At 47.3% G+C, this 27411-nt stretch overlaps 1 protein-coding gene across 1 annotated transcript; it reads left to right on the plus strand.

Moving 5' to 3' along the window:
* Positions 1 to 414: 414 nt before the first annotated feature.
* IFFO2 (intermediate filament family orphan 2) lies at positions 415 to 27064 on the plus strand (the record flags this gene model as incomplete). The annotated part of the gene is made up of 9 exons (XM_079545435.1): positions 415 to 1001; positions 17758 to 17818; positions 18290 to 18385; positions 19989 to 20129; positions 21793 to 21935; positions 23918 to 24038; positions 25932 to 26021; positions 26633 to 26763; positions 26959 to 27064. 9 exons carry the CDS (start codon positions 415 to 417, stop codon positions 27062 to 27064), a joined length of 1476 nt encoding a protein of 491 aa, XP_079401561.1.
* Between the last annotated feature and the right edge of the window lie 347 nt (positions 27065 to 27411).

A 27411-nucleotide genomic window follows, 5' to 3' on the forward strand; every position in this document is an offset into this window, starting at 1 on the left:
CCTATTTGATTCCCCAGCACCCACACAGCCCTCAGCACCCCGCAGATCCTCTCCAGGTCTCTTCCCTCCCTACAATCTTCCACTCCCCCAAATGAGCCCCACTCCCCTCCAACTCCCGGCAACGAACACGTGGAGCGCGGGCGGTGGGGAGGGGGGCGCGGCCTCGTCGTGTGGGGGGCGTGGCTTTAGGAGAACGAAGGGGGCGTGGCCTGTGCGCCAGCGGCGTTGCGGCGAGGGGGCGTGGCTACGGAGGAGAAAGGGGCGTGGCCTGGCGCGGTGGGCGGGGCTTGGTGCCGGTGCGGCGGTTGCGGCAGCCGCAGGAACGCGCGGCGGCGGCGGCGGCGCTTCCTCCCCCCCCCCCCCCCCCCGCTCCGTTCATAACGGCCGTTCGCCTCCCCGCCGCTCCCTTCCGCCATGAACTCGCTGCTGTTCGGCGAAATGGCCCGCGCCTTCTCTCCCGGCGTTGCGGCGGCTGGAAGCGGTACACCGGGAACGGCGGGCGGAGCGGCGGGTGGGCCACCGGTAACGGCGGCACTGCGGAACGATCTGGGTTCCAACATCCATCTGCTGAAAGGTCTCAACGTGCGTTTTCGCTGCTTCCTGGCTAAAGTGCACGAGTTGGAGCGGAGGAACCGGCTGCTGGAGAAGCAGCTGGCGGCCCAGCAGTGCGAACGAGACCGCCGCCTTCGTTATAAGACCTTCAGCCGGGATCAGGCCGTGCAAACCGACGGCGGTCTCCCGTTAACCGGAGCTGCTCTGTCTACGAGCCCGGCGCCCGGCCTGGTTCCGTCACATTACAGCCGTTTACCCGGTACTATTTGGAGCTACACTCAAGTGAGACGTACCGGTGGCGGTGGATTGGAAACGGTTCAAGGGCCGGGAGTGTCTTGGATTCATCCGGATGGTGTCGGGGTGCAGATCGATACCATCACACCCGAAATCCGGGCGCTTTACAACGTGTTGGCCAAAGTCAAGAGGGAGAGAGACGAGTACAAGAGAAAGTGAGTGGGGTGTCGGGGTATCGGGGGGCTTCATTTGGCTGGTGGGGACCCCCTCCTCCTCCTCCTTTCCTTTCCCCCCCCTTCCCTTCAAAGGGGTTTTGGACCCCCAGTTGGGGATGGGTGCTCCTTGATGCTCCAGAGAAGGGATTTGGGCTCCTCCATTTGGGGATGCCCCTCCCCCAGCATCACAACAGAAAGGATCCCCAGCCAGGGATGGGGTTCCCAGCACAACGATCCCTCTGGAGGATGGATTTGGGCCCCCTTCCCCCCAGTTGTGTGGCATGCACTGGGGGCACAGGGATAGACCCTCCTGTTACACCTCCATCCTATGGAGAAGGGATTTGGAGCCCCCAGTTGGAGGTGGGACCCCAGCACTGCGACCCGTTGGAGAAGGGATGTGTGGGACCCCAACAGGGGATGCCCTCTTCCCCCCACCCTCCCACCCACCCTATCATCCTCTGGAGAAGGGATATGGGGACTCCAATGAGGAGTGGGCCCCCTCCCATACGCTGTGATCCTTTAGAAAAGGGACCTGGGGATTCCAGTTGGAGTTGGGCTTCCCCCAGCACTTCAATCCTTTGGAGAAGGGGTTTCCTTCCCTCCCCAGCAGGATGGCACAGCCCTGAGGGCAGAGGGATATGGGGGACCCCAGTTAGGGTTAGGCCTCCACTGCACCGTGATCCTTTGAGATGAGATTTGGGTTCCTCTCCCGTTGGGAATGAGTCCCCTTCATACTGTGATCCTCTGAAGGAGGAATTTGGGGACCCCGGGTTGGGATTAGGCCCATATTTTGCCATGATCCTTTGGAGAAATGGTTTGAGGAGCCCAGCTGAAGTTAGGCCCCCATTGCACCACGGTTCCCTGGAGAAGGAATTGGGATCCCCCAGTTGTGTGGCAGAGCCCTGGGGTTGTGGGGATGGGCTTCCCTTGAAGCCTTTGGAGAAGGAATCTGGGACCCTCTGAGCCTCCCAGCACCGCAGCCTTCTGGAGGAGAGATTTTGGCCCCCTCAGCCCTAGGGGGCACCTAGGGATAGGATTCCCTAGCACCACAGTCCTCTGGAGGCAGGATCTGGAGACCCCAGCTGAGGATGGGATCCACTTTGCAGCCTCTGGAAAAGGGATTTGCAGATGCCCCCCCCCTCCCCACATCATGATCTCTAAAGAAGGGATTTGGCACCCTCCCCTCCCCCCAAGTTGGGTGGCACAACCCTGGAGGCATAAGGATGCCCCCCCCCCCCCCCAGCACCACAATCCTCAGGAAGGATGCTGGCAGCCCAAGCTCCCCTCCTTGGGAAGGATGCTCATGGGTTTGATGGGGGGGGGAACCCTTCCTGAGGAGGATTTTCTCCTCCGCCAGCATCCACTGCAGCACAAGGAGGCTGGGTGTTGCAAGCAGCGTTGTCAGGCTGTAAAACCCCTCCAAAACCCCCTTTTTGGAGATGGGGAGTTATCTGTTGTTAATATTGCATCGTGTCGTTCTTCCTAAATTTAGCTCGTTCTTCATTTTCTGGCTTAATCAGTCGTCGGTTTTGTCTGCCAGTTCTCTTAAATTAGCTCAGTGCTGCAATATTTGGGTTGCAATTACTGCAGGGGAAGGTTTGCTTGCAAAGGAGCTTCTTTGAATTGGTCAAAACAAAACAAAAGCCATCCGGCAGCCTTTGTGAGCCCTGGGAATCTTGAGGCTTCCTTCAGCCTATTGGGGTTTGAAATGGTGTTCTTTACCCGGTGATGGATAGCATTCCCTTTGCAGTGCTGTGTTTGCTGCTCAACGCATCTGTGGTGGAGATGGAGGCCAAGGGAGGAAAAAAAAAAAAGAGAGAGAGAGAGAAAGGGTAGTTGGGATTCTGCAGGGAAATTCCTGCATTGCCTGAGAGCTGCTGGGCAGTGGGATTGGTGTGAGTGCTCCCATCTGGGGGGTTTTTTAGGCTTAAAATGTGTTTTTCGGCTTGTGTTTTTTGCTGAAGAGCAAATGTAATCCTTTATTTGTTTGTGTTTCTTTTGGAAGCAGTCGGGGTTTCTGGTGGAGCTGCCTGAATGTCTTCTGCCTGTTTAACAGAGCTGCAGCGTGTGGCTTTTTGCATCCTTTCATAACAGAACTCGTGAATTGGTTCAGAACAAGCAGGAATATATAAGCAAGAATATTCTGCTCGAGTAATGATTTCTGCCCTCTGTGTTTATTACTCATCTCAGTGCATCTCCTGCAAGCTGCCGTGCCTTCATTGCCAAGCACTGGAGCACCCACTGCATCCAATGGGGAAAGAAGTCTCCCTCTTTGTTCAGCTGTGTTTGTTTGGTTGGTACCAGGGAGATGGGAGGAAGCTGCAATGTGATGGGGATGGGTGTTGTGTCATTGTGCTCCATGCACACCCTTGTGCTCCTTTGCTCACCCTTGAGCACCCTCCTGCCTGCTCATCTGTGGTGCTGGCGATGCCTTCTAAGATCCCTCAGTTTGGTTTCATTATCCTGAGCTCACGTGGTGCTGTGTTTGTCAGCAGCCCTGGAAAGGTGGGTGTGAGTGTGTTCGTGTCTGTTTGTTTGCAGGGCAAGGGTTCTTTGTTGTGGCGCATGTGGACGTAATGTAAACTCAGAGCGTGTATTTTATCTTGCAGGAATATATTCAAGTTATTTAGGGAAACAATCTGGCAATGGAAATGAGCCTCGTGCTGTTAGGGCCTGCATAAAGCTAAGTGCACACATGAGTTTCTGACACAGATCTACAAAGCCATGCAAGTGCTTAAAAACCAATAAGTGCAGCTGAAGGCAGGCAGCCCTTTGCAACAGCCCTGCTCCATTTATTGCAGGGACGTTCATGCTGGGAAGACTTGAGTTTGCTGGGCCTGCTTTTATGGTTTGAGCTCTGCTGGAGTGCAATTCAGGATCATAGGATGGCTGACGTTGGAGGGGACCTTAAAGATCATCTATTTCCAACCCCTGCCATGGGCAGTTTCTGCCAGTACTGATGGCTTCTTGCAGGAGGAGGCACCCATCTCCTTGGTTCTGCCCACCAACATCACTTTTCTGGGATACCCCAACGCAATGCACTTTGGATGAAGCCAATACTGGGTGTGCAGTCAGCAGAGCACCTGGGCTGTGTTATACCCCTGTTTTTATAGAGTCACAGAACAGCTTGGGTTGGAAGGGACCACAAACAAGCAGCCCAAGCAGCACACCACAGTTGCTTTCTTTCTACAGGCTTTGGGTTATGGCTTTGTCTGCTGCCCAGCAAGAGGCAACCCTTTGCGTTCAGCCACCTTTGGAATCACAGAATGGTTTGTGTTGGAAGGGGCCTTTAAGATCTCCTTTAGGACTTGAGTGCACCCGTGTGCTCTGCCAGCAGAACGCTGCTGCGTGTGGCCACAGCTCTGCTGACGAGGTGAAACCCTGCTGCAGTCCTGCCCTGCTCCCCCTTCTGTTCCTCTCCCCCCCCCCTTCAACTGCTGTGGCAAGCTTTGCTCTGAACACTTGAATAGATTTGTCTATTATGGTTTCAAAATTGTTCTTAATTGGAGCAGATATTGAGCTGGCCAGATGTTGGTTGTCTTTTCCAGCCCAGATTTAACTCTTAGTAAGGGTTGGACTGGAAATAATTGTTTTACCCCAGGATGGTATTTCGTTGGGAAGATTAATCAAGTCCACTTGAAGAAGAGATTATCTTAAATTTGCTGCAGCTGGAAAGGACAAAGATTATCATTGTGAAAGGCACTGAGCGTCAAAACTCACTGGGTCTCATTTTTTAAAGGAGGGAACTTAATAAAAATGTGCTTAAGAGAAGCCCTGGAGGAATGTCTGAGAACTTTTAAAGCTAAAATAGCAGTGGTAACAAGATGCAAATGTTGTGCATAGAGCCAATCAAAAACAAATAATTTTTTTATCCCTCCAGAAGAATGCAATCATGGTGCAGGACTTGTGTCCACGTTTCAATTGGTGACAGAGCTGGCAATAATGCAAAAGCCACGCATATACGTGTGGGCATACATTTAATTCTGGTGCATAGGTATATTTTGGTATGTGTAGGAATGCATTTAAGTCTGGGATGTGTGCTTTTCCATTTCCTATTGCAGTTGTGCTGCAATGAGGTTGGTTGTGTTCTGCACCACTTCCCATGGGGATGCAGCCCGAGATTTGAGGCACCCCTCATAGATGTGAATCACAGAATCAATCAGGCTGGAGAAGACCTGTGCTCCAGCTGCCCAGCTGATGTGAAGTTTGATGCTAAGCGCTCACCCTTGGGAAACTGGATATTCAGTCTTAAAAAGAGAAATTTGCTCGCCCTGAAAGGGCAAAAGACTGGGATTTCTGGGTTGTAGTAATGCAGGAAAAGTTTGGGAGAAGAGCACAGGGCTCCCTTTGATCCTTCTATCCACAGAACCAAGGGATTGAGGCTCTATTTGCTGAATACTTACCCAGATGAACACTGTGCTTTATTAAACTGGCTCGGGATGGGAACCACCAGGGTAGGGTTGAGATGCAAGGACTGATTTCAAATAGCACGTTAGCTGTTCATTCTGTGCTTTATCTTTGCCCAGCTATTAGCTCAGAACCCCAATTAAAATAATGAATTTGCAGATGGACAGGATCGGAGAGGGAGGAATCGCCGCGTCGTGCCGCGAGTTTCAGAGAAACTTGGGCTGTGCTCTTCAAAGAGTGGCTTCCCCTGTTGAAAGAGAACCACAACGCTTTCTGCGTGTGTTGAATTCACCTTTTGTTCCTCAGTGACTCACGGGTGGGAAACGTGGATTTGGTGAAGGGGAAAAGCCAGGCGGAGAGCACGGCTGTGGGGCTGCAAATCCCCCAGGTGCCTCTGATCTCCAACCTATCAACGCCCCGAGACCCTTCCGATGTGGGGCTGAGGCGAAAACAAACTTCGACCCGAGTTATTTCTGGCTCTTCATCATGGGTAATCACAGCCTTTCTGCAGCGAGTGCTGGGACGGAGCTGAAGGAAGCGCCGAGCCCATGGACAGCTCAACAGCTGCTTTTTTGTGGTTGGGTATTTGTGGTGAAGCTCTGTCTGGTCTTAAGTTAGCTTCCTGCGTTTCCTTCTCTGTGACTAACTGACTATTCTCAGTTTGCTGGAAGTGTTCACAGGACGTTGCTCTTTTTGGCTCCAGTCTCTATTTTAAATGTACAGTCCAGCTGTTTTCATGGAATCATTAGGGTTGGGAAAGAGGTCTGTGGTCACCAAGTTCAGTCGTCAACACATCATCACCATTGACTGTGTCCCTAAATAGAATCATTACAGTTGGAGAAGACCTCCAAGATCACCAAATCCAACCATCAACCCATCACCACCATGTCCCTAAATAGAATCACTACGGTTGGAGAAGTCTTCTTCAAGATCACCAAGTCCAACCATCAACCCATGACTGCCGTGCCCACTGGCAGTCCTTAAACAGGCCCATTGGTCCTTAAATAGAATCATTCAGGTTGGAGAAGACCTCCAAAGTCACCACATCCAACCATCAGCCCGTCTGATGCCTGCTAACCATATCCCTAAATTGAATCATTAAGGTTGGAGAAGGCCTCTAAGATCAAGTCCAACCATCAGCAGATCCCTATCATGCCCACTGATCGTGTCCCCAAATTGAATGATAGAATAATTAAGATTGGAGCAGACCTCCAAGATCATCAAGTCCAACCATCAACACATCCCCACCTTGCCCACTGGTTGTATCTCTAGATAGAATCATGAAAGGTGGAGAAGGCTTCCAAGATCATCAAGTCCAACCATCAACCCAACCCCAAATAGAATGATAGAATAATTAAGGTTGGAGAAGACCCCCAAAGTCATGAAGTCCAACAATAAACCTATCCTCACCATGCCCACTGATCATGATCCTGAATAGAATCATTCAGGTTGGAGAAGACCTCCAAAGTCACCAGTCCAGCCACCAGCCCATCGCTACCATGCCTGCTAACCAGATCCCTAAATTGAATCATTAAGGTTGGAAAAGACCACTAAAATCTTCTAGGCCAACCTCAACCCCACCATGCCCACCGAGCCATGTCATGTTTTGTTTGGGTTTGTGCAAGAAAGGAGATTTTGTAGTTTGGTCTAATGTAACACAGCGTAGTAGTTTAACTGAATTTAGTTTAAGTGAAGCTCTTCTGCAGCCTTGTGACCAGTTCATAGTGAAAGATTATCTTGTTCCCAGAACCCTGAGCTGATCTGTGTTGAGAAACAGAACGAGGCACTTCATAAACGTACAGCAGGAAAGCTGTATGGCTTCTCCAGGGTATTATTTTCTACATTTTGCTCTCTCGTGGTGTGTTTTGTATGGGTGTCCTTGGGCTGCTGTCACGTGCCAATGATAGCAGCAAGTGAAATGATTGAATGCATCTCCATTTTATGTTCAGAACAGGAGAGAAGAAGTAAATTTGCTGCAGCATGATGTGAGCTTGGATGCACTGATAGATCATAACGTTTCAGATATATTGCTGGAAAGCCTTGGTTTGAGGTTGGAGATGCCCACGCTTGCTGGTTAATGACTCACGTTGGAGGGTGGCATTTGGTTCTGGTGTGAAAGAAAGAAGTCATTTTGTAATCCCTGGCTGTCTCTGGGTCTCTCTGCTTCAAAGCAGGCATGAAAAATCCCAGTGGTTTACCAGTGCCTGCTGGTGAGTTCAGTAATGTAGAAATCCCTACAACATAAGGGAATTCCTCTCCTGCTTTCTGTGCTGGTCAGTGTGCAAAAACAGCATTGGCTCACACTCAGGGCTCACTAATAAGCCCACTGCTGCTGTCAGAGCTGGTTCTCAGGGTGCAAAATAGAATTCCCTCTTGCAGGCATAAGGCAGTGTGACATATCCACCCCATGGCTCTTCCTGTAAAGCATTGGCCGCGTGATGAAGCACTGGGCAGTCTGGATTCTGTCCTTACTCTTCCCCCAAATACCTCCCCAATGACTCTACCAGCACCCCTGACCTTTGGTTGTTTCTCTGTTCCACACTGCTTTGAAAGCCCCACTCTCAAAAAGAAAGGAGTGCAGAGCACTCAGGAGCTCCTCATTCACAGAGCAATGTTTTTCCACTAATCTGTATTCTTACCCAGCACGTGGAGCTGCTGGCTGCCAGCAGGGACAAAGCGACCCTGGGAACGAAGCCCCTCCTGCAGTGATGCCATACAGGATTTCAGCCCTTCCAGAACAGCTCTGGGACTTCAGTAAGCTCATTTGGGGACAGCTGTCCCTTGGGTTAGCTGGGCTTGGGGCTGTGACTCAGCCTGGAGCTGCAGGCAGTGAGCTCACTGCCCGCCACGCTGCTCCTCCGACAGCCCTGCTGCCTTCAAACCAAGTTTGTCCTGCAGCTCCTCAGCCCTCCATCATCTCTTCCCTTCCCTAAATAGCACAAGCATTCCACTGCCAGAGCTTTGCATCCCACTAATAACCACGTTGCTCATTTAGCTCTCAGGTAATGTCAGCGTTTGCTCTGCAAAGCAGATCTCCAACGCCAGCCTCTGTTCATCCCATTTTCCTCATTGTTCATCTGTGCATTAATTACTGAGCAGTTATGTCACTGGGAATTGATGCAACAACAAAAACAGCCATTGTGTCGGTGTGAATTTAGGGCTGATCTGGCTTTTTCCAAGTACTGAGAAACGCCTGAGCTTGAATGCTATATCCTCCTTGGTGTCATCTTTATTAATTTGCTCCCATTTAAATGGCAGGGTACTGCTGTTTAATGGTACTGCTGTAAAGACCAGTCACTGTAATTAGCCAGGAATACTAAACTATATTAATCTACCCATTGTACCAAAGTGATTAAAGCAGCTTAAACACAGTAAGCACCCTCACAGTTCTTGGAGGGCTGTGTCAGGAGTGCTGTGTGTTTCCTCAAGTGTCGCAGCAGGCTTCCAAGAGCTGTTTACTTCCTACCTTTTGCTATCACTTGCTGTCTCAGAGCCCTGATGTTGCATGCAAATGTTGGTGGTGGGTGAACAGTTGGTGTGGATGATCTCAGGGGTCTTTTCCAGCCTTATAGATTCTGTGAATTCACCTTTGCAAAGATAATCCAGCTCGTAAAATAGAGGTAAGACAAAGCTGGGTGCATAGGAACACAGTGTGGAGACTTTGCTCTGTATCTCAGCCGTGACTTTGATTTCCTGAAAGCTGATAAGAATTATCTCACTCGATAAAACAGCTTTATTGGGTTCAATCAAGCCTTCAGTGTTGGGGCAGAGATTAAGACAACTTCTGGCTCTTGGTTTTGAGGCTGGTTTTGAGGAGGTGGAGGGGAAGGGAGGACAGAGAGAGGCTTAGCATTTACTCTTGGCTTTTCAAGCTGAGATATTGCAGAAGTGAACGAAGGCATCACAGCAGTATGCTCCAGCAGGAGCTCTGCTTGCCTTCTGCAGAAGAATAACTGCAATTCTTTTTATCACTTGGCCTTATCAAGACTTGTGCCTTCCAGGAGTGCTCTGCGGTGGTCGCAGTGTGGTTACAACACAGATGAGGACTGACTGCTTTATAGCAAACCCAGCTCCGAGATCAGGGAGACCTCTTATGTAAGTGTTACTCAGAACTCCGTGCAGAGAGCAGAAGACCCACAGGGCTCAGCCTTTCCCCTCCATAGCATTGCTGTGAGGTCCGAAGGCAGTGCTAAAAAGAAATAATCCTCACCCTACATGGGAAAAACTTCCCTGAGTTAAAAGCTTGCTCGATTACTGCTTAGAGCTGTGATGTAAGAATCTTCCACGCAGTCATATGCACCAGCTGAGATAATGTGCTGTTTTAACTTGGCAGCCTCCGAGAGGACATTCATGAAAGCTTTCAGTAGGTGTTTATAGCAAATAGAAAGGAAATTCATGCCACAGAAGTTTGCCTGTTCTTTCCGACAGCTTAGCATTAGATCTTATTATGGCTCTAAATCTCTTCTGTAACTACTTGTCTCCTCGGCTGCCAGGCTTTGGCAAGTAGAAGTGTTTTGCTAAGAGAGCAAAGCGTGCCTTGCTTGGTTTTCCTTTTTTCCTCCTGCCCCCAGAATGCTGCCTCCATGTTAATATTTGTACCAGGTCTTGAAGTGTCTCCTGCGTGGGGATTTAAATATATATCAATTAAAAAGAACTAAGAATTAGAGGAAAAAATGATGAGGCTCTGGGACGGGCATGCTGGTGCCTATCATCTTCTCTTTAAATCCATTTGATTAAATGATGAGCATTAAGCAATTTCTGAGTTTCTCTCAACAATGGATGGATTCTTCTGTGATTATAACATGACTCAGCCATAATAATCCCCTTTCATTGTGCACTTTTGTTCCTGAAACTGAGCACGGAAGGCTTCTCAGTACCTCCCATCCTAACATCCAACCTGACAATTTGGTGAGGAAACCTTTCTCGCTCCGTTCTGCTCTGCTGCAGCCTGTATTTATGTCAGTAATGATGCAGATGGTGGGGATGAGCTGCCCAAAGGAATCACGTGGCGTTTTTGGGACGCTGTGATAATAGCACACTGTATTCTGCAGCTCACAGTCCCCTTTGTGTGCACGGGGTCTCTTTGAGCTTGTTTTCCCCAGCCTTCCCAGTGCAGCTCTATGAGTTCCTCACATTCACACTTGCACCAGGCTCTTCCTAAAAGAATCTGAGGTGCTGAGCAGGCTGTGCAATAACTGAAATATGATTTTTTGCAGCTTTGCATGGGCGACTGTGCATGCCCTGCTGTTGGAGGGTTAGGAAAAAACACTATTTCAAGATGTCAAACTAATGCTTCTTGTTTGCCCGAGGAGGCTGTGGATGCCCCATCCCTGCAGGCATTCAGGGCCAGGCTGGATGTGGCTCTGGGCAGCCTGGGCTGCTGGTTGGTGACCTGCACACAGCAGGAGGTTGGAACTGGATGAGCATTGTGGTCCTTTTCAAGCCAGGCCATGCTGTGATTTGCTCAGAGATGCTTGCACATGTCTACATGAGGCCCTAAGAATGGAGTTCAGCACATGGCACTACTTCAGGCTCACAGCCTCTCTTCTGCTCTTTGTGCCCCACTTGAGTTTTGCAGCATCTGTCACTCTGTTTTGGAAATATTTGGAAATACAGGCAGGAATAACACATTTACTCGGCCAAATCTCAGAGCAGTTTGCAAAGCATTGGGACCGAGCACCTGGATATCTGACACAGTGCCTACCAGAATGATGTAGCTGCAAAATAAATGTCTATACACAATCAGCTGTCCTTAATGCACAGCATTTGTAGTGCTTGTGTTTGTGGGAGATTTCCTTACATGGGAATTGAGCATTTGATAATTAACTCGTAGCTAGCAGCGCTATACAGTCGTGTAATCCTGTGCTTTTGAGATTACCTGTTTCAAAATGAGTCAGAGTAATTACTTTATCTGCAGTTATGACAACAGTTTCACAGGAATGTAATGTTCTTTGCTGTGGCTGTTTCATAAGCTGTGCTTGCAGTTGTCTCCTCTGTACCTGGGTGGCAGAGGAGATAAGGGCTCATCGTGTTCGTGCACAGGAGCAGCTCAGTGCTGCTGCGTTCTGCTCAGCCAGGGCTGACTGATGAGCTCTGTAGATGGAGGCTTTTGAGTGGTTCCTCTCCTGCACAGCATGTTTTCCCCCTTCCATCTTTGCCTCATCTTGCTAAGATACTGCTACGGTTTTGTCCTCACCTCGTGCCCTCCTTTTTGTTCAGAGTAAACGCTGAACTCCCTGCCCACCCTCCAAAAAAGCAAACCCCCAGGCCTTGCATTTTCCTAAATTGCTTTATTTTTTTTTTTTCCCTTTTTTTTTTTTCCCCCCAGAGGGCTTTTTTGTGAGAAACTGAACTGGGTCAGCTTCAGTTACCACGAGGCTCATTGGAAAATGGAAGGCAGGCAGCTCTGTGTTCTCACGTTACTGAACAAATCCTTCTCCCCTTCCCCAGGGTCTGCTGTACCGCTGGAAAAAAAAAAAATGGCAAATTTCAGCTGTCAAAAACTGCTGCAGAATTGTTTGTTCATGCTTAAGAGAAGTATATTTGTTCAGGGCTTGTAAACACCATCAAGAAGATTTTGACAGGAGTGAAAAATGAATTTAAGCTGCTGGTGCTGAGTGGGAAAGAGCAAGCATTAATCCAGCTGGAAGCTTGGCTGCAGACTGCCGTGCCCAGCACTCTGAGCTCAGCACATCCAGCTCCATCTGATCCTTCCTGCCTTCAGCCAGGCTCTTTGCTGCCCTGGCAAATACAGGAGGAAAGCAGTGTTTGGTTCACTTTGTGTAGTAGTTAACGTGTTGTGCATGACATCATGAGGCTTGCTGCTATCTTATCAGCTGCGGCCGGTGATGACTGACCAGAAATCTCTTTCTGCAGGAAATGATTGGGTTCCAGAAGCTGGTGTGGAGAGCTGCAGAGTTAAATGTGACTCTAATTAATGAGATTCTGATGCCAGGGTATGGACGCTTCGTAGAGGAATACCAAATAGGCAGAGGCCTTCTGTGGTTTTGCTCCTTACAGCTCCATTCCTCCTGAGCAGTTTGGATTTCCACACGCCTGACCTGAGCTGGAGGAGCAGAGCAGCTGTGTAGAAATGTAATGATGATGTGAGCTTGCAGGAAACATGAAATAGAATTGCCTTACCTAATCAGGTCCATTTCAGGAGGGTGTACAGAGGTGTGGTTAATGTGTTAATCTATCTCTAATCGCTCACAGCTGCAGAATAGCAGGTCAGTGGTGTTGCAGGCTTAGTTTACAGAGCCATTAATGGTTAGGAAAGACCACTAAGACCACGTCCAGCCCTGCAGTGGTCAATGGAAGGCCTTCAAGGTGCATGTGCAGAAGGGAAGGTGCAAGGCTTGTCTGAGTATCAAAAGATGCTTCAGAGTAGGAACTTAATTGCAGGGTCGTCATACAGGAGGTGTCTTGTAGCTGTGTCACTTAAGATGCATTAAATTTGGCTCTGAATCTTGCACTATTATATGCAGATTCTCCTAATGTAAGAAAAGCAACACCATTTGCTCTCTAAAGGAATGCCAGCATGGCTGCTGCCGCTGCTTGAAGTTATTGAGCTCTTGTGACATTATGCATGGCTTAATGAACTTAATGAACAAATGAACCTGCAGCTGATTTTTATTGTGGTTCCATTAACAGGCTCGATCATCATTCCAGATGAATATAATCGAGAGGTATAATTACACAATGCTTTTCTGTATAGTGAGTTCTTCCACTAATTCTCTTCACAAGGAATGGAGCCTAGCAGAGGGCTTTAATATTAACCTCTCCTTTGTAACGAACCCCCTGAGCTTGAACAGTGCAATTTACCTGTCTAACCTCAACCACTGCCACAGGTTCAGGGCACGGACACCCATGGACAGGTTCCATTGCATGGACACCCTCGTTGCCCTGATCTTTGGGAAATCTGATGCTGCAGAGTACGAGCAAAGAGAGCTGTGACTTGTGCAGAGCGAATGCTGCCCTGCCTGTTGCAAACAACAGATGACTTCATTCAAGAGTGCAGCTTGCTGCTGCTGTGTTAGAGCCAGCCTTTAATGGAATCAGATGTGCACATTAAATTAATACGTTTTACATGGAGCCCATCAACAAACATTTAATTTACTTCAATACGAAGGCAGGGCATGTGGGAGCAGAATGGTCTGTGCTTGGGATAGTCTAGGAGAATCCTTGTGTGGCAAAAGCTTTTTTAATCAAGAGGCAGCATTTGTGAACAAGCTAATTGTTCACAGTTAGCAATTGCTTGACGTGACCTCCCAGCTCACTGGGTGCAAAACACACCGGGTGGAAAAATGGAGTCTGAAAACAAGGAGAAGGTTGGTTGGCTTTTTGACTCAACAGAATAGAAAATGGTTTTGTGTGGGTTTGTGTAGGAGCGTAAAGCTTCGTTTACATCTCTCCAAAAAGCCTCAGGTCCCCTCCCCATAAAGTCCAGATAATCTCTCTTAGCCTGGGTGCCGCAGTACATCCCAGCCAGCGTGCCCTGCCCAAATTCTGCCTCCAGCCACGCACAGGATTAGCATCCTCATGTATGGGAGTGCCACAGTTTGACTTCTGAAAGGGCCGTTAAGTGAAATCAGCGTTTAATGACCGGAATTATAAAGTGTAATGTTGATAGTTACGATCTATGTGGTGGAGAAGGGATTAGCAGGCATGTTGCTGCAGCCCTGGGTGCGTAACCGTGATGGTGATGAAATGGGATGGGCAGCGCATGGTGCAGAGCGTTCAATCCCGTGCCAGAGGTGGTGAGAAGGCAGCACACCTTCCATTTGGAGCTGCCATCAACAAGGGATGGGCATCAAAGGGCTGAGAGCACAAAAGAACAAGCAGTGCTGGCACAAAGGAAGGCGAGCTCCGAGACGTGTCTCCATTGGAACGGCTTGGTGCTGCCATGGGGTGGGGGTTTTCTCACTTCCTTGCAGGTGTGGTGCAACAGAGAATGCAGCCTAGGTGATACATTTCTTAGAGATGAGCAAGGCTGGGTGCATCTCATGCCCAAAAAATGGAACGGTGGTGCCTTAGCATGCAAGGAAAGCCAACCGGAGTCGTGTATGTCCATGAGCATTTCAGCCACAGTTCGAATGCACAGTCTTCTTTTTCCTATGGTAGATTTCAGCACTTGAGCTCTTTGCTTTTTCTTTGTCTCCCTGCAAACTGATGAGAAGGCAGAGCTGAAAGATTCCAAGTCCATACCTATACCATCACTAAATGTTATTTGAGGAGGGTTTGCTCCCTTGAGGAAGGGTGTTTTTAATGAAAGAAACGAGTGCAGTGGATGCCACCAGGCATCATTAACGATCAGCTGCTCTATTTGCCTTTCTGCCTTGAGCAAAAGTATATTTAGGGCCGTATGTTTATATCTGGCTTATTTTGCAAACATCTTATCTGTTGTCTAAATAACACTGCGCTCCTGCATTCATAAAAGAAACTCACCGAGCAATTTTTGCCAAGGCAAATGTCTCTAAATCTCTCTTTCCTAAACAGCTTTTGTGAGTCTGATGGGCAGTTCTCTCCTTCTGAAGTTCACTTTGATGATACTAAGGGAGGAGAATTAGGCTCAGGTTGGTCGGTGCAGGTGATGCAGGAGAAAGTTTGGAAGCCTGTTGTGACAACCTCATGAGTGCTGGAGGAGGTTTGAGGGGATACCATCGAGTTCCTGAGATACCCTCCTTAGCAGTGTTGGTGTTGGTGTAGCTGCTCTCCCAATTTCAAAGGAAACACACAAGTTTGCGGTGTGACTCAGCTTTACAGGAATAAGGCTTTAAGCAACTTTAATCCTAGCTGACTGCTGGTGAGTATTGTTTGTTTAATAGCCCTGCAACGCTGCTGTTCCCTTTAAAGACAGCAAACAGCCTTTGTTCTCCTCTAAGCTATGCAAGACACTGACTCTTAATCACAGGGCTGCAGAAGTAGTTTGGGGCCCGGAGCTGCAGTGACTGCACACTGCTGGAATGTAATGTGTCACATCTGGTAAAAGGGAATCGGTCCGGATCTGCTCCAATGCACACTAGCCCTTTTTTGGGGGTGGTGGCTGTGACTAAAGCACCTTTGGTAGGTGAGAAAAGTGGGAAAAAGCCTGGCTAGGCTTGAAATATGTATTTGTGATGCAGTGACCAGTGCAGCCTGCTGGGGTTGAGCCTTTGGGAAAGCCACAGAACCATCAAGGTTGGGAAAGACCACTGAGATCACAAAGCACAGCCATACCTCTGATTCCTCTGCACTACCCCAGTGACCACATCTTCTGCTGTCAAATCAACATCAAGAAGGCACTGACTAACATAAAATGATATCAGGAGAGTAACTTGGAGCACGTTGATTATTAACAATGCCAGTGCCATACTTAGCATCTTCTCAGTGGCTTCTTGTTGCGTTTGTTGGAGCGTGTGATAGCAGCTGCCAAGGGCCCTTGTAAAGCCCTGTGTGTTACAGCAAATAGAGCATGATCATATGAATGAGCAATCTTTCTATTGTCTCACTTGCTTGGAAGTTTAAATGGAGAATGAATCAAGTGCCTGTCAGCCTCCAGCTTCTCCTTCCCCTTCTTCCCTACCAATGACCTGATCGCTCCTCTAATTAGGAGAAACAGAAACCAGAGTGGGGTGTGTTGTGTGTAAGAGAAGATGGCCTTTTCCTCTCCTTTGACTGTGAAGGAAGGGAATTAGGGCTGTAAATCACCGCTCTGTGAAATGCACTTGAAGTGACATAAAGAGAAGAAATGGAACGACTGGAATTTTGTGCAGGATGAGGGAGGTTGGGCTGAGCAGACGTTGAGATGCGTAATTTTGGCAGCTTCCCAGCATGGCTGAACTGCTGGGGAGGAATGCTAATGCTTTTTGCTTGCAATCGCTCAAAATATGCAGCTCCATCTCCCGAAAACACATCCCTCTCTGCAGACTGCATCGTGCTCTGTAGGAATGCAGGTAATACAGCAGGGTAACCAGAATGCAGCCTCTACTGCTGATGGAACAATTAAAGCCTGGAGGAGCAGCACGCAGTGCCAGCATTGACTTGCATCCATACAGGACCAGGAGGAGTGATTTAAGCTCAGCAGCACTGCTGTATCTGAAAGAGCCTATCACAGACTGCAGTATTACTCTCTGCTTTAATTTCACCTTCTTGACTTTAATATTAAATCTGGAAAACGAAGTTACTATTTTTATAGGACCGTATACATGCAATCAGGAGTCAGAAAGGAAACAGGATGTGTAAATACAAGCTGAAATATTTGATGACAAATGCAAATTTCAGCCTAAATATTTTACCCTGCTTGGCAGCAAATCCTCCCTGGTAAAAAGATGCACCACAAACCTTCCTGTGTAAATCAACCATGGGTTGTAAGGGGAGAGTGCACATGCTGCTTTGCTGGCTGTTGCTGCAGCACAATGGCAGGAGGAGCAGCCAGCATGTCATCGTGGTGCTGCTGCAGTGAGCTGTAACCCCTTCAGGTGCTTCTGGTTGTGCAAGTGGCACCGTGCATCCTCCCCTGCAGGAGATCCTCCTCACCTTCCAGCTCAGATGGGATTAAATTTGCCCTTCAATGCATTATTTGATAAAGTTTTGGCCTCCTCAGTGCCACATCTCCACTGAACACCTCCAGGGATGGAGTCCACCGCCTCCCAGGGCAGCCAACACATCACCTCTCTTTCTGCTCTTTGCTCATTGTACTTTTCTTCCCAAACTCAAACTGTATTCACGTGTATGAATGAGCATGGCCACATTTCTGAGAGCTTTGCTTTCAAGTCAGCAAATGACAGAAGTTGCCAGTGCCCTTTGAAACGTTTGTATGCTTGCAAGGAGGAGCTGCTGCATGGTTCTATACCCAATCCAATAATGATGCTTGTAGTGCAAGGTTTAATTACACAGCTCGTAATGACGAAACTCCTTTTCTTGTACCCTCTCAGTTCTGTGTATTCAGAGACACTCATCTGGGTGCTCTACTTGAGACTGCAGAGGCGTGCAGGTTCTTGCAGGTTTTGATGTACAGAGCACGTAAGTGTTTGAGTTGATTGGACTGAACAGGTGAATAGTGAGAGTGCTGATTCGGGTGATTTAACTTCAGAAGCCTCCTATTGCTCTGAACATTTCCCACCTTACTTGGAACCAAAAATTGCACAGAACTGTAGGAAGGGCGCCGATCCCAACGAGAGCTGATTTCACTTCTACGCTTTTATAGACTTACACCCCTGCTTTGAGGGTGTGTTAATGAGGGGGACCATCTGCTTGACGGCTGAAATAACTGTCATCATCCTACAGCGAGCAGAAAACTTGTGATATGGAAGAAAAAAATACATTCTTTCCCACAGTTAACACTCCATCTGCACATCTTGTCTTTCAGATGGGAAGAGGAACTGACGAGAAGAATGAGCCTGGAGTCTATGGTAGAAACCTTGCGAGAGGTAAGGCTGGAATAGAACCCTAGGAGCATTCAGGTTGAAAAAGACTTTGAGGATCACCAAATCCATCCATCAGCCCATCCCCCCCCCCGTGCCCACTAACCCATGCCAAAGAACCAGGAACCATTTAGGTTGGAAAAAAACACTAAGATCACCAGCTCTATCCATCAGCCCATCCCCACCATGCCCACCAGCCGTGTCACTCAGTGCACATAGCCTGTGCTGAATGGCAGTGCTTTCTCTACCCCTTTCACTGTGCTAATCACCATCCAAACAGTTGTTGTCTTTTAATTAAAACCCCTCCTGTAGTCCCAGCAGCTGAATGCCTTGCTGTGTGCTAGACAGCAGGGTGAATGCTTGGAAGCTGAGTGCAGCGTGGGGGTGGTGATGTGCCTTATCAGCCCTGCTCAGGTTAAGTGAGGAAGTGTGTGTTGCCCTGTGGCCCCTGAGTTCTTTGTGTGCTTTCTCTTGCAGGAGGCGCAGGAAGCGGAAGCTCTCCAGGAGGAGTTAAATGAAAAGATTGAGAGATTGAAAGCAGAACTTGTGGTGTTTAAGGGGCTGATGAGTGATGTAAGTACACTGGAGAGCAGAGTGGCCAACTCCCACTGCCTCTGTGAAATGTGTGTGTTGTGCAAATGGCTTCATTCATGAAAAAGTTACGGTCTTAGTGAGTGCTGCTTTGTAGTTAGTATTACGACTGCCTTTATGATCTAATGCATCAGACAGATCTCCCTTCCCCCTGCTTCCTGTCTGGTCTGTGTAGAGATGCATTAACTTGCTGCTTAGCCCATAAACTGGACTCTTCCCTTCCTCCCCCGATTCCACTGCTGGCGATGCTGGCATTCCAATCTGCAGCCATGGGGAACGTGATGGAGAACTCCCAGGTTAGGGAAAAGGATTCAATCACCATGCAGCTGTCTTGCAGTTTAGCCATACTGATGGCACAATCGTGCAGATATCTGAAAGAAAAGCTGGGTGAACACTAAGGTGGCTTTCTCCATAAGACTGAAGCAGTGTGCTGATGCCAGTTGTCTAATGAAGATGTTCTCTTATGCTTATTTATTCAGTAATTTTGTTTAGAAACCGCTTCCTCCGGTCTTTATATGAGCTTGCAGAACCTGCTCCCTGGTGTCAAATGTATTCTCTCAGGGCCACTGGATCTATTCATGCGAAATTTGGCAATTAGCTGTCTCTTCTTCTGGTGTTTAATGAAGAATAGGCATGCTTGGTTAGAGGCAGTGTGAATCTTGTTAGGGCTGCATCACTTAGAACTGGTTCACAGAGGGAAAGGTGTTGTTCAGTGTGTACAAAAAGGGTGGTGGTGAATGCAAACATCCTGCTGGATTCGAGAGAAGGTGTGCTCTGAACTTTGCAAGGTGGAAGAGAGCCTAAGGAAAGCAGCAAGAATGCTTGTTTGAGTCCTTCCATGTAAATACGCAGAGCAGAGAAACACAAAATGTTGGCATGTGCCTCGTTCCTTCCTGTTGATAAGAATCACTGCTACCTGTTCAGTTGATAAGAGTGTGTTTAAAGAGTGTCATTGTTCATAGCCTCCTTTTTTTTCAGTGTGTTTGGAAAATAAAAACCTCCCCAGGTTGTCGAGAGGTGCTTGCCAGAGGCTGGAGAAGAATGAGAATCATAGAATATCCCAAATTGGAAGGGACCCATTAAGACCACTGAGTCCAACTCCTAAAGAAACCTACTTGATGTTTTAAAGCAAAACAAAACCAAGTCCTCTTGCTGGAAAGTGAATTTGCTATTGAGGAGTGCTCTGCAAAGAGTTTTTCCATTTTTCTGGTCACTGGGATGATTTCCCAACCACTGAGATGCTTTCCAACAGAGAACATCTCACCTGGGCTGGGTGTCTGTAAAAACACAGAACGGCGTTACTTTGTGGATCCAGCAGTACTGTCTGAACAGGAGCAGCCCTTATACATCCAAAAGCTGTGTTGGGTTGGGCATAGGTTGTTCAGTGGCAAAGAACTGAGCTGAGGTTTTCTTGGAATTGGACATGAATGTTAATTCTGTTAGCTGTGTGGTCTGCTTTCCAGGAGAGCAGGACGTAATATTGTTTAAGGATGGTAAGCCCTGGGGTTAGAGAGATACTATGGGGTATCTCTGCTTTCCTGAACTGTATAATAATAGAAGATAATCACTGCTGTCCTTCCTGCAGCCCATGACAGACCTGGACACAAAGATTCAAGAAAAGGCCATGAAGGTGGACATGGACATCTGTCGGCGAATCGATATCACAGCCAAGCTGTGCGATGTAGCGCAGCAGCGCAACTCTGAAGACGTTTCCAAGATATTCCAGGTGATTAGGCTGTGAATTTTCTGTAGGGCAGGACGAGCAGTGATGGGTCAAGAGGGAGCAGTGTCGAGCAGCGTGGTCCAGGTCGCTTCCATTTATTGAAATTTCTCTGTGCAGAACCATTTTCTTCTTTCTCAGCGTTGGAGTGTAGCTGTCTTCTGATGTCGCACTAAGAGAAAAAAAAGAATGGGGAGAGTTTTCACTCAAGATGAACTTTAAGATATGATGTTAGTCTTGATCCCATTCGGTAATGAATGCATTAAAAAAAGCATTCCAGGGCCTAGGTTTGTATAAATGGCTTCCTCCTCACAAGTGAGAGGTTTTAAGCTGTCATCTGAATGTTCTAATTTCTGGCTCGAGCACCACAGCCAGAAATAACACTTCTGTGGTGGCGAGTTATGATTGCATTGTCAGACCTGCAGCTCTAATTGCTTTCCTTGAGCTCCTATGGCTCCTTGGTGCTAGTAGGAAAAGCCGTATAATTTGCTACAAAAGCAAGCAGTTATAGCTCTGTGTTGAGCAAACCTGTAACTCCCATTGCAGTTGATCTTGTGTCATACCTGCTCTTTCAATTGTGATTAATCCAGCTTCACTTTGGTCTAAACCTGTCCTGTCCAATCCCTGAATAAGTCCAGTGCTTTTCTCCGTGTTGTGATGCCGTGTGAAAACACTCTAAATACCCTTGTGGTCTCCACTGGTTGTGTATTTTGGTTGTGATGAAGTTGCCTTAATGTTTGGTGGTTTGTTTTTCTGTTCTTGTCTTCTTTTCCCTTTCTTTCCAGAAAGATTCTGATCTCCTTCTTGGAGACAATTTTTGTAGCATGTTGAGCCACTGCGTTGTGCTCGTGGTTCCTTCTTGTCTCTGAGCTGAATTGCTCTGTCTTTCTGCTCAAAGGTAGCTGCAAAGCACACTTGTGGTCGAGCATGCAGTGGTTAAAATGATCAGTATGGAGAGCAACACCAACAAAGGATGGCTCACGTGCCAATTAGAGGGAAAACTGTAGGGCTGGGAGCAGGCTGTGTGTGACTCAGTGGTGCTGCCTCTCTTACAACGATGCTCTCTGCCCTTTGTGGCACAGTGTCCCTTGAATTCTCTGCACATCTGCAAACTTCCTTTCTTTTGAGGCTGTCCAGGGATTGTCATGGTTGGGTCGATCCTCCTTCTGTCAGTCTGAAGACTAAACAGTCTGCCTCTGCTTATGGGGAGGGAACAAACCTGACTTAAAGAATCTCTGCAGGGTTTCTTGTCTACTCTTCACGGTTCTTCAACACTGGGAGCAGCGGCCTGTGGTGGTGGCAGGAAAGGGAGAGTTCTGTCATTTGCTCTCAAACCTGCTGCCTGGGCACTCCTGCAAGCTTTTGCTTTTCCCCTGTATCATTCTAACCTCTGCATGTTCTCTGGTAGGCCATAGGCTGTTGTCAGTGAACAGATGAACATCTGTAGAGCGCTGACAGCCTGCAGCTTGCTTTGCTCTTTGCCATTTTTGAACTGCTTTCTTATGCTCTTTGTTCCCCACTCACTAATGGATGCAAATCTTGAATACATGCAATCCCTGAGCTGCCTGGGAGCTGATGTGGTTATAACCACCCCAACCTAATGCCTCTCCTTTATTTGACACAGCATCTCAGTCGAACCTTCTAGTTACAACTCTTCTCTTCAATTAAGGTGGCTTCCAAGAAGAAAGAACGAAAACTTGCCTCTGATGATGACCTCTCAGAACAGGATGCAGACAACAGCAGGTTCTCTGACGACGAGGTCAGCTGTTCTTTGAACATCACAGATGAAATGAAGCGTATGTTCAATCAGCTGTGAGTATCATGGATAACGTGGGGAGGACTGAAATGCAGATTTAATCTCAGAACTCAAATACTGAGTTACTTCTGTAGGCGTTCAGAAGGTTTTTCATGGTAGAGAATTCGAGTCTGTGTTTTCCCTGTCTGTTAGAGGATTTTAGGAGGAGCCTTGCTGCTTTTTGGGCTGGACGGAATATGGCATCATTGTCACTGAAAGCTCAGGAGTGATTCCGATTTCTCTGGTGTTTCCCATGATTTTCAGGTCAGCTGTGGGTATGTGGCACTGGTGGATGTGTCCAGATCAGTGGTAGCAGAGGATGACAGTCGTATAGATTCCATGAATGTCAAAGGGCAGGAAGAGTTAATTTACTTAGCCTAAAGGTTTGTCCCTGGTGTCCACGGGATAGTGAGAGTTAAGGGTCTCTGCTGTTTTCTCTTGGCAGAGGGAGCCCCAGCCAGCACCGTAGGTCTGATTTCAGTAGCATTTCAGTATTTGTGTCTTCTGCCAACTTCTGCAATGACTGTGCTGGGAGAGGCAAGAATTCCCAGTGCTTTCCCACACAACAGTATTTAATACGGAGGAGTACAGAAGTCTTTCTCTAAGGAGCACTGGCTCCTCTTCTGTTGCCAGCTGTTGCCAGAAGTTCTGTTTTCAGGCCATGCCCCCTTCCTTCCCTCCTCAGTTTCATATGTAGGAGGACACGATGTGCCCAAGCAGTGCAGGTCATTCTTCATGTTATAAGTCTTGGTGCCGTGTTTGTGGCTTACTGAAGATGATACATGATTAAGTAAATGCTTGGTTTGGGGGCTTTGTCAGGTGGAAGGTGTATTTTACAACTAGATGATCTTATTAACAGAAACCTTATGCAACTTTTGTTGTGTCTGTAGTGATGACCCTAATGCATAAGTGCCTAGCACTAAAAAGGCAAAACGTGGTCGATGTTGAACAACATTTGTCTGTAACAGACAGCAGTCAGAACTGGGAGTCTGCATTCTGATAGCGCTTGCAGCAAAAAGAAACTGAGCTGAAGGAATTCAATTGCAAAAGACAGAATCGTGTATGTCCAAAATGTTTATTATTTTGTGATGTGAAGATAAATGCCATCTCTTGTGCCAAGCTTCTCAGCTTTCTGAAGACAGTGGGGAACTCAGCTTCCGGATTGAGATGTTATCTGCCTAAAAGGAAGTGAGCTAAAGAACCAGAAATGCATCAGCCAGAAATGAGCAAACTGCTGCTTCAGGTTTTTGCCAGGCCTCCTTAACAAAGACAAGAAGCAGCTACTTATGTTTCACCGCCTGCTGTTCAAACCAAGAGGGACCTGGCTGCCTTCTGAAACTTTTTCTTTATTGCACAACTGGCCATATTAAAGGGGCTTGACCAAATAGCGAGGTTAAAGGCCACTCTGCCACTGTTTTTTCTCAGTCTTAAATGGCATTAGTAGTATCTTTGCTTGTCCAGCTCAATAGTAAGTACTTATGTTCACTTGTGCATCATTCTAGGGCTCAGTTTTCTCTTACTTACTTTTGAAATGAATGTTTCTAAGTGCTGCAGGGGAAAATGTTGGCTGAACTTCAGCGTGAAACCAGCAGGGAATCTTCTAGTGGCTGTTTCCTGTATAATTCCCCAAACTGTGGTTGAGTTCATTTTCCCATGTATAGAAAGAACAGTTTAAAACATTTTTGTGGTTTTGCAAACAGGGGAAACTAACAAGCAGCACCATCTGGAGGACAGAACTAGGACTGTGTGCTTGGGTTGGGAATGCTAACAAGGATCTTTTATTCTGCTTTGGAGTGGCAAAGAGCCCAGGAGTTGAAGGACTTGCAGGCAGTGGCAAAGCCTGTTTTTAAAATCTTTCAGGATTTTCAACTGCTTTGTTTCCTTTGTTCAGTTCTTGTAAGCCCTTTTCTGTTTTCTTTTTTCCTTAAACGTTAAATGAGGGGCTGAAGGAGTGGGGCTGGAGTTCTTTTTCACTCATGCTTTTCCATTACCTTAACAGTCGTGAGACATTTGATTTTGATGACGACTGTGATAGCTTGACGTGGGAGGAGAACGAGGAAACGTTGCTTCTTTGGGAGGACTTCACAAACTGCAATCCTTCAATTGACCTCCAAGGAGAGGTGAGTATTTCAGTTAGCTTATTAAACTCTTCTCTTCAAAACTGGTATCCCTCAGCTGCTCTTTCAGCCATCTGAGCCTTTGGGTATTTGACTGGTGATCTAGTTTGCCATGCAGACTTGCTTTGATTTTAAAATCCTCTTAGTGCTTTCTCTCCGTGGTTGCTTTTCAGTTTATTTACCAAACTTTATTTCTTCTGCTCCTTCAAACTGAAGGAGATAGAAATATCAAGCTAGTGTCAAAAGATCCAAGGCTCTAGCTGTTGTAGGAGCATCACACCACCTGTCACCCTGCCCAGCGAGGCAGCTAAAGCCCTTTATCTCCCATGCAGCATCTCACTTTCTCTGTAGGGTATCATTCACCCAAAACCAGTACATGCAGTGTGTGAGATGATACCGTGCCCTCATTCCAGCAGGGAGAAAAGTAAACTTGGTGTGTGCCATGTGTGATGCTAAGGTATATGCAGCCTGACACAAAGGGCTGTGTGAGGCCCGAGGGATCTTCTGAGCCCACAGATCTTTTGCTTCTGTCTTCCCAGTCAATAGGAATCTCCTGGTGCTGGTGGATAATAAACAGCTTGCTCTTAATCCTTAAGATCCCATGCAAAGTAAGCTAATGGCTGCACGCTGCCTCATTCAGTGACTCCTGAGCCTTTTAGAACAGGCCTAAAGAGAGATTGAAATGGCAAGGTCTGGCTCTGTGCAGGCAGTCTTAAACGTGATGCTATTATTTCATTACTGAGCAGCATGACAGCAGTAGGTAGGCAATAATCCTGCCTTCTCCCATCATTGCCGTAGTACAGAGATGCTGAGGCAGCAGTCTCCTGAATATTGTCTTGTGCTGACTGCCAGGGGTGTGTTAATTTACATCTTCCCATTTGTGGATCATCTGGCATAGCCTGAAACTGCAGAGATTATTTCAAAGTGCTGGGACTGCAGAAAGCAGCATACTTAGCTGTACGTCTTTTGAGCAGGAAGAGTGGCAGAGTGATAACGTGCAGCCATGTACTGGAATTAGTGACAGATTTATTTGCATATACCCATGTGTGCATGTATAAGCACAGCTATCAGAGGAATATTGCCGAACTCAGACCTTCAGTGCAAAAACTCTAAAGGTTTTAAGAAGCTTAAATCCTTCTAAATGAAAATTATACAAGGAAAGGGTAGATCCGTCTTGTAGATGGAGATTCAGAATAAAGACTGCTCCGTCTGTGCCTGGTCTTTAACACAGTGCTTTACATGCCTGAATCTTCCTTCCACTGGCTTTATTCCTTTCAAGTTCTTACACGGTGCCCTCACCACCTTCTTTGAAGGTCTTCCTGCTTCTGCATATAAAAGGATAAGTGGAGTGATTGTTGTAACTAAAGGCTGGTTAGCCTGACGTTGATCCCATGGAGGATCCTGATGAAGCTGCTGCGGATGTGGCCGAAGGACGGTGGCAAAATGAATGCTCATCAACTCAGTTGTGTTAAATTGATTACTTTGCCTAGCATTTAAGTAAGGCATTTTGACAGGGGACAGTGCGTGTAGGCTGTGAGATGATGGAAACTGAATGGTCTTGGGAGTAGCAGGATGGAATCAGAAAATAAGAATTCCAGAGCGATGCTGTAAGTAGTGGTGTGCTCAATACAAGGGGAAAAAAAAAGGAGTTTCATGTCTGGAAAGTGATTGCTGCATATGTCAGCGTGATCAGACTGGGAAAGGTTCAGCAAATGCAGTAGTTTCATTCTTTGGCATCATCAGGTATCTGTTTGTTGTTGGAGTCTTGATCCAAGGTTCCTTTTGCATGGGAGGGTGTAAGAACTTGTGCTTCCCAGTGAGGTTCTGTGAGAAAAATCCACAGTCTGCTGCTCTGTCGGTTTCTTGCTAATTCTTTGTGTCCTGATTTCCCATCAGGAAGAAAACCTGGGAAACTTGATCCACGAAACAGAGTCTTTCTTTAAAACAAGAGACAAGGAATACCAAGAAACAATAGGGCAGATAGAGGTAAGGAAGTGATTCACGATCATATAAATAATTAGTAATGGACAAAACGTGTGCAGTGCTCTGGTCACAGATATACATGCACACACTGCCAAGGAGGAATGTGTATCTCTATCAAGAATGCAGAGGTGTTTTCCTTTGACACAGTTTTGGATATTTTTTCCTAAATATCTGTTTTCCTCACTACTGATGACCAAGCACAGCTCTGTAATCAGTGCAGTGAGAACCTTCAGAGCAAAGAATCAAGGTGCACTGTTTTTTGTTCCGCTGTTTGTCTCGCATTGCCCACCATCAGACTGGGAAATGTTTCACAGGAAGCCACCTCAGGGGTCGCCAGGCACAACATCTGTAGCTTCTCACCATCTTAGCCCCGAATGTGCTTTCATTCACTGCTATGTGCTGACAAAGGAAGCAGCAGAACAGGATATAAGAGCTGTTCTAAAAACAGAGTTGAGCTCTGATTAAAATGCACCTCATAAGGAGATGAATGCACTCTCAGCATGCACCACTGGCATAAAGGATTTATGTATCCCCAGCAGCGTGTAAAGCTGAGGGAGGCTGGGAGGAGCTGCTAGCAGCTCACCTTGAGCTGATGTGTTTTTCTTCTCCTCCAGCTGGAATTGGCCACAGCCAAGAGTGACATGAACCGCCACCTTCACGAGTACATGGAGATGTGCAGCATGAAGAGGGGCCTGGATGTACAAATGGAAACCTGTCGTAGGCTTATCAAAGGTTCAGCTGACAGGTAGTAAGATCTTGGAATCCTCCTCCTTACCATCCCACCTTTTATTTACTGCAAAAACTGAAGTTTGTTGGTAATGAGAGCTATTCTTAATTGTTTGAAGAGTGAAAGTGACGATTCCCTCCACAAGTCCCACGTTTTCTTGCCTGTCAGTGGTGTTTAATGCTTTGTCTAAACCTTTCTCTGAATTTTCTGCAGAAATTCTCCATCTCCCAGCTCTGTAGCCAGCAGCGACTCAGGAAACACAGATGAAATTCAGGATGAGTTGGACAGAGACGCGGATGTGGAGCCCATGGTCAGCTGATACGTGGTTGGAGCACTCAGTGAAAGGGAAAACACAAGCAAAGATTGGAAAACAACGCACTGATGGGGGGTGAAAAGAACAAAATTAAGACTTGTAAGCCCCTGCATCGGGCTTCTAAGGACTCATTCCTACACGCATCCCCACCCCACCCAAGGATTGGTGCTGTAAATTTCTATTGTTATACAATTCACAAATGCAGAGTCCTGTAAGAAAACATGGTGTTTTAATTGTGCCTTTGCCCCAAGCTGAGCCACTTTGAGCTCCAGTGGAATATTACTAGCAGGTGTTTTTATATGAAAAAAAAAAAAAGTAAATTATATACGTATCTATTGAGAAATCTGGTTGCA

Source organism: Tetrao urogallus (assembly GCF_951394365.1).
Source record: "Tetrao urogallus genome assembly, chromosome: 21".
Lineage (NCBI taxonomy): Eukaryota > Metazoa > Chordata > Aves > Galliformes > Phasianidae > Tetrao > Tetrao urogallus.